The 7261-nt window shown below is 39.0% G+C and overlaps 1 protein-coding gene across 3 annotated transcripts; it reads right to left on the bottom strand.

The window, feature by feature from the left end:
* Nucleotides 1–937: 937 nt before the first annotated feature.
* Nucleotides 938–7261, bottom strand: ift57 (intraflagellar transport 57 homolog (Chlamydomonas)). Of its 3 annotated transcripts, none has more exons than XM_036562421.1 (12): nt 7246–7261; nt 6723–6882; nt 6035–6209; nt 5712–5830; nt 5515–5602; nt 3885–3951; nt 2904–3025; nt 2599–2670; nt 2170–2301; nt 1828–1890; nt 1350–1416; nt 938–1236 (listed from the first exon to the last, which is right to left on the bottom strand). In XM_036562421.1, the coding sequence occupies exons 2-12, from the start codon at nt 6875–6877 to the stop codon at nt 1055–1057; spliced, it is 1242 nt and encodes a 413-aa protein (XP_036418314.1). In that variant the 5' UTR covers nt 6878–6882; nt 7246–7261; the 3' UTR covers nt 938–1054. The 3 variants fall into 3 exon arrangements, with proteins under 3 accessions (XP_036418314.1, XP_036418313.1, XP_036418315.1); XM_036562420.1 differs by lacking the exon at nt 7246–7261 and adding an exon at nt 6963–7078; XM_036562422.1 differs by lacking the exon at nt 7246–7261 and having other exon boundaries at nt 2904–3023; nt 3886–3951; nt 6723–6877.

The following is a 7261-nucleotide window of genomic DNA, read 5'->3' as shown; positions in this document are numbered from 1 at the left end:
AATATTTTCTTTAGGGACTATTTTGCCTTACAACACCCTGTATGTACCTCTCTGTCATTAACAGATATGAAAAATTATGTTTTAGACCAAATACTTCTCTTAAGACAATAACACGGACCTCAGACAGCATAACCAACTCATGTAATAGTTTTCTGTGATGTAGATTTTAGAGGCACTAAACACTTTGGATGTCTGGTTCTTATCGCCTCCACTATGTAGAATTCTAACTCACTAAGCCTCTCTAGAGTGAAGCATTTCAACGCAAACCACTGAACGACTACACTGTAACCATTTAATTATATAGGAACTTGTGTTCCTACGAATTTCTGTCAACAAATATGAATCTGTGAGTAACATATACAGGGGATGCACAAAATAATTAAACTACCACACAAAATACTTATTGGTCATTTTATCAGATACACCTATCATATAGGTGCATTTTGTTCTCAGCACAGCAGTGACACCAAAATGGCTGTGGCATGTTTGCACTGTTATGACTGTTTTTAAACACTGTGTACACTTCGTAACCACCTTATTACACACAACTGCCTTAGAGGTATGCTGTTAGGGAGAGTAACTCATTTTTTTCATTCTCTAGTCTTTCATAAAACCCCAGTAACACTGCTTTGCCCGATACGCTTTCATCTGCAAAACACACAACTGTCACTGATATTTGAGAATGGTTCCCTAACCAATTTATATTTGGTCAGTAGTAGTCCTAATGTGGTCCCTTTCCATTGCTGGATAGGGTAGGGGGTGCCTGCTAAATTGTGCAACAACAGATGGGATACAGTCAGTAATAATAAACCGACAAACTTACATCGTAGGAGTACTAGATAAAATGGCCAGTGAGTTTGAGTATTTTACATGGTGTTTTAGTTGGTACACCCAGTGTATGTTTGGTCTTTTTGAGACTAAAAGCTTTACACATACGTTATATAAAAGAAAGATTAAGTTTATTATAAAGATTAACAAATAAGATATTTGAGCAACATACACAGACATATTTAAACATTATATAAATATACAAATATTGTGTGTGTATTTGGTGTTATAAGTAGGTGTGTGTGCTAGTCTCCATTATGTGTGTGGCATGCATGTCTCTGGTCATGTTGTTCTTTTCCTTTAATTTGGCCTGCAGCAGCGTGTGTTCCACCACCCCCATACGCACATCCATTTGCTGGATCTCCTGCTTCAGTTTAGTGAGGCTCTGACGGATCTTCACCACCGGGGCTATGAACAAACGTACACAAAACAAACATATCAACAACACTCAGAATTCCGAAAGAAACAATTGTTAGGGGAGCTAACTATCTGTAAATGTGAGAGTGTGTGTGCTGTTTCACCTCCATCTGACATGCTGCTGCCCTTTTCTTCCATTTCCTGTTTGACTTTCTCTAGCTCTTCACTGATCTGCACACAATGTTACAGGAACATCATAGGAACAGTTCTATTAGTAAGTCATTTAAAATATATGATTATATGAGGTGTCTGCAAATGTTTTGCAAGCTGTTGTTAGCAAATTAAATGAGGCGTCTGTATGTTTTACATATATTGCTGTTGTCAGAAGAAAACCTTGTATCTCCAAAATGGTAACTTTATGGGAAAAAGAAAATAAAATTACTTTACTTTTAATGTAAGTCAATGGAGCCAGACCTTTTTCTGTGTAACTTTGGGCCATTTCTTTGGGTCCATTCATCACGAAATTTACACACAGTATAAAGGACAAAAGGTATTTTCAAATTATATCAAAAACTGAAAAACAACAAAAATGGAGATACAAGGTTTTCTTCTGACAGCAGCGATATGTTGTATTTTTATTACCTCTGCTAATGTTCTGGTTCTCTCTGTCACTCCTCCGCTGCCCTGCTGATAGAGTTCTTTGGCCTGAAAACAGACACATGCACACACAAACACACACACACAGGATTAGCCACAGTTAACTTGCCTGAGTGAATATAATGAAGGACAACAACCTCACTTTGAAGATTCCAGCACTTTTAAACTGAATTGTCTTTGGGTACAAGATTTAAATTACTTTCATTTAATTTCATCCACATCAAATAAACATTTAACAAACACTTGTCCCATACTTCAATTATCTTCATGAGCTGAGACAAGCCTGAGAAGTCTGCCTTAAGAGCCTTAGTCGGAAAAGAAATTTACCTCGCTGAGTTTAGACTGAGCATTTCGGTAATCGGTGATAAGATGTTCCAGCTGAGAGTTAATGTACTTTTCCCTACTGCCCACCTTCTCCTGAGTCTTACTGATCTCTTCCAGCAACTTATCTAGATATCCCTGAAAGCCACAGACAGAAAAACAGAAAGAGTCAGACAGGGGCTCAGTCAGACACAAACAGTGAGCTCCAAAAGCATTAAAGGGGGATTCCACCACATTCAAAATTTGTAACAATTCTGATTACGCACACAAAGTACACAAGTCATTCAGAATGGTTTGATGAGTCATGTGCCATTCTAAAGAAACTTATTAAGTCAGAACCGTTCACAATGGTGGTGACTGGAATCAGAACACTGGCACTAACAATGTGTGTGTGTGTGTGTGTGTCTGTTTTCTATGTAAGAGTATATAACAAACCTTGGCCTCCTTCAGAGATGTTTTGATGCCGTCCTGGTGCTGATGCATTTGGCTTACATGGATTCTCCAATCCTAAAATGTAATAATAATAATAATAATAATAATAATAATAATAGTTGGCTATTATTCAAAATCCAAGGTGAAAGATAGTTGGCTTCTAGTTTATGTCTCATAAATTTCAATCCAGCTGTATGCATAAGTCTGAGAGAAAGTGTTTTAATCAGTACAACTTAACCAGCATGGTACAAAACAAACAAACAAAAAAAAAAACAGATGTTGCACAAATGTTTGCAATAACTTTAGACCTTGACATCCGATCGGACGGTGACTTTGAGCTGGGGCAGAACTCTTTCCACCTCCAGATTCCATTCGGCTGAATCTGTCACTGACTCCAGGATCATCTCCGGCCTCGCCCCACCTGCCTCCTATACACACACCCATTCACAATCATATGCATTACATACACACACTACACATCCACGCTCATACATAGATATGCAATACTGGCATTACATAAGCTTCAGTCACAACCATTTCAGGGTGGCTCACCTCCTGTAAAGAAAGTGAGAGAGAAAGACACAGAGAGAGAACAATTGAATAAATTGTTTGATAGATATTTTCTAATGTTAGTGATGGCGTAGTAGTGAAGACACTGGCCACATCTCCACTGTAGGAACTGGAACAAACAGCCAATGATCAAAGGCCAGAACTCTTACTTCTTGAGTCCGCAATGACATTGCATTTCCCTTTACTGGCCTGCAGTTCTAAAACAAAATAATAACATTGCTATTTTTAGTACCTGCGGTTTATCTCTTTACAAAGGTGTACCCTTAGCTGGTGTTTATTTTTCATTCATATTGCTCTTGCATAATTGTTTTGCTATTTGATGTTGAACAGAGGAGGATGGATTCCTCTCCTGCGTCTTGGCTCCTCTCAAGCTTTCTTGCTCTTAGGGAGTTTTTCTGTGCCACAGTCACCCTTGGCTTGCTTATCTGGCTCTTTGGCCCAGGTTTCCTGTAAAGCTGCTTTGGTACAATGCCTATTACAAAAACAATAAATAAATAAATCATAAATTGAACTGAATTAAATTGAATATAAAATTAACAAACAAGGCATCCAGGAAATCCCTAGTCCTTTATGAGTAAGGATGGGCTGAGGCTTGCCATTTTGCCGAAATGCTTTCGTGGTCCTGTTTCACTTGGTACTCCATTAAAGCACCTTTGTCAGTGTTCTATGTGGCCTGAATGGTTTGGACACTTGGTAAGGTGCTGTTAGATTTTAACTCACACTCTGATTGCTTCTGGTCTTTAGCTCTTCCAGATCAATAACATCCTCTTCCTCATCAGGCTCCTCCTACACACACACCAACACAAGCACACACACATAATTTAATCCTGTACTGTACATAGAGTGTGTATTATTATTCTAAAATACAAACAACAAAAAGATACCTTTAAACATACTTAAACATAATTAAAAATACAAACTCAATCCAAAAAGTTACAACAGTAGATAAAATGAAAACAAAAACAGGAAGCAGTGATTTATAAATCTACTTTGACACGTATTTGAACAAAAACTGTAGAAAGGCTAGATATGTAATGTTTTACCTTATCAAATTCATTGTTTGTAAATATACGCTAATTCTGAAATTGATGCCTTCAACATGTTCCAAGAAAAGTTGTGACAGGAGCAATTTGAGACTGGGAACATTGTGAAATGTTCAAAAAACATCTTAAACAGGCGGTGCAATCATGCTTTGGTTGGGTCAAGGCTCGCCACTTTGCCAAAAATGCATCAGCAGTTTAAAAAATAATGTTCATCAGGCACAGATTGAAAAGATTTTAGGTATTTCACCCTCTACAGTGCATAATAACATCAAAAGATTTAGGGACATTCAGAGAAATGTGCATCAAGAGCAAGCCCAAAAAGCACAACTGAATTCCCGTGACCTTCGGCCCCTCAGACGGCACCGTGTTAAAAACAGAATGTCATAGATATCACATGGACTCAGGAATACCTTAAGAACAATATCATCAGTAAACACTGTTCATCAGTGCATCCACAAATGCAAGTTAAGACTGTACTATGCACAGTGAAAGTCAATGTCAACAACATCCAGAAATGCTGCCAACTTCTCTGGGCTCAAGCTCATCTAAAATGGACTGATGCTCATTGGAAACGTGTATTGTGGTCTGATGGGTCAATGTTTCAGAGAGTTTATAGAAATTATGGATGTTGTGTTCTCAGAGACCAAAGAAGAAAAGGACCATCCAGATTGTAACTGGCAAAAAGTTCAAAAGCAAAGGGGCTGTCATGTTATGGGGGTATATTAGTGGGTAACTTGCACATCTGTGAAGGTACCATTAAATTAGGACACTAATTTTGAAGGAACATTTTGGAGCAACATATGCTGCCTTTCAGACAATGTCTTTTTCAGGAATGTTCATGCTTATTTAAACATGACAACACTAAGCTATATTCTGCACATGTTGCAAAAGCACAGCTGCATAATCAGAGAGTACAGGTGCTAAAGTAGCCTGCCTGTCTTTCACTGAAAACATGTGGTACATTATAAAGCTCAAAATAATGATAACAAAGGCCCTATATGGTTGCATGATTGAAGACTTAACAAAACAACAAAAGTCTGTTGTCTTCAGTCCCCAAATGATTATTAAGTTCTGTTTAAAGCAATGGGATGCATCATAGTGGCTAACATGTTCCTGTCCCAACTTATCTGGAATGCAGTCATCATGTCTAGAATGAGTGTATATTTACTAAAACCAATGAAGTTTATATGGTAAAACATCAAATATTGTGTTTCTGTGCCATTTTCAATTTAATACAGGTCAAACTGAATTTACCATTTAGTGCTTCCTGTTTTTATTAGTATTTTGCAAATTGTGTTTGCCTCACAGTCATCTCCTCCACTTTACTAAGCGTGAGCTCAGCATCATCTTCCATCACAGACTCCTCCTCCAACTCTTCAGAGGGGTAAAGAGGCCTGAGAGAAAAAAAAGTGGGACAGAAAGCAAGTGTTGTTGTTCTAAGTTCTTGTTAGTTAATCATTTTTGATGTGTATGTGTGTGTATGCATATGTGCATATGTGTTACTTCTTCCAGATGAAGTCTCTACTTTTCAGTGCTTCCTCTGCCAGGCGGTCCAGAACATAACACACATGCTCTCCAGAACCAGACTTCAGTTTAGAGGGTGGGAAATCGACCAGCCCACCCTACATAAAACCACACACATACACACCAGGCATAAGGGAAAGGTTGGAGGTGACATTTGTTTGTCCTTTTTTGTCTTTTACAGTACTAATTACTACAACAATGGTACCACGTTTGTATCTCAGCTGCTTTTTCTCTCTCTCTCTCTCTCTCTCTCACACTCACACTCACACACAATACTGTGTTCCCGCATGGTTATAACTGACCAAGGCTCGGAGCTGGGAAAGGATGTTGGAGACAGTTGCGTTGGGGTCATCATGCTCCTGTGGGGTCTCAAACGGCCGGCCACACAGTGTTATGAGCCATGCTGCGATCACGCTGAACATATAGAACTGCTCCCCAGGGTTATTTGCTGTGTATGGACTTGCTACAAAATAATGCCTAGGAGAGGGCAAGAAAACAGAGATAAAGAGAGAGAGAAGGGAAAAACAGAATCAAGATTTGATACAGGCAAGTCAGTTTATGGCACAGCCTTTTTGAGTAGCAACAACAACTTGTCAAGTAAAACGGGTTCATTGGTACGTCTGACTGTGTATATAGCTGTATGTGTGTGTTTGGCATGCTGTCAAACAGCAAAACCAATTTTAGCAAAAAAGTGTTCTTGGCAGCCTGTCGCTTCTGATTGTGGCATCTGCAATTTTTTTCAGCGCAGTGGTAGCTAGCTAACCTGTGTGGGTTTGAAAACAAGCATAACAGGGCCGACCGCTTAAAAACTAATTTTGCCACTCACCAACACTGCGCTGGGTAAAATTAGCCAGTTAGCGTTACGTAGCGGCTAATCTTAGGCAAACCTAGTTAGCTAGCTAACCTAGCTAACCTTCTCGCGTGGCAGCGAAAAATCAGTTTAGTCTTTTCTTGCTGTAGCCAATGCCGTTTAGCTTTAGAAACATTTACCTAGACAACGGTTTCATGTTGTGCTTTACAAGAACTTGCTCCTCATAATCCAACAGCTTTAGCTTATCCAATAAGTCCTCCATAACCACGAACATCTGATGCTGTACTCCTGGACCCCGTTCATCGTCCTCTCCTCTCCGGCCATCGTCTGCCATGTATTCTGTCAAAGTAGTTACCACATAGGTAGTCAAATTCTTTCACTGTGCGTGTTTATCGACAGTTTGTGCATTTTATACGCACCGAAAGAAGCCAACTGCTAAGCTAAGTGCGAACGACCTGTGCTGGATTGTTTTAGTTACTGTCGTCAGGAAACCAGGGCTGAGTTCAATCAGACTGAAACGTGAGCAAACGTTTTGTGAAACTGCTTCACTGAACGTCAACAGTCTTTTTTATTGAATCGAAAGTCTATAATGGTATATATTCAGAAAAACTGACAAAACTCTTTGAAAGAATAACTGCCCACGGTAAATATAAGTTTAATTCAATACGTAAAAAATGTCAAATTAACTCGCTTAAACCTCACGTTTTTGCGACAATGG

The sequence above is a fragment of the Colossoma macropomum genome, unplaced genomic scaffold (assembly GCF_904425465.1).
Source record: "Colossoma macropomum unplaced genomic scaffold, Colossoma_macropomum, whole genome shotgun sequence".
Taxonomy (NCBI): domain Eukaryota; kingdom Metazoa; phylum Chordata; class Actinopteri; order Characiformes; family Serrasalmidae; genus Colossoma; species Colossoma macropomum.
This window is presented reverse-complemented; position numbering and strand designations above follow the sequence as displayed.

Coding starts and splice junctions, on each gene's coding strand:
- ift57 (XM_036562421.1), bottom strand. CDS start 6,877: ATGGCAGACGATGGCCGGAGAGGAGAGGACGATGAACGGGGTCCAGGA. Junction 2,302..2,598: donor CATCTCTGAAGGAGGCCAAG/GTTTGTTATATA, acceptor TGTGGCTTTCAG/GGATATCTAGATAAGTTGCT. Junction 1,891..2,169: donor CTCAGTCTAAACTCAGCGAG/GTAAATTTCTTT, acceptor GTCTGTTTTCAG/GCCAAAGAACTCTATCAGCA.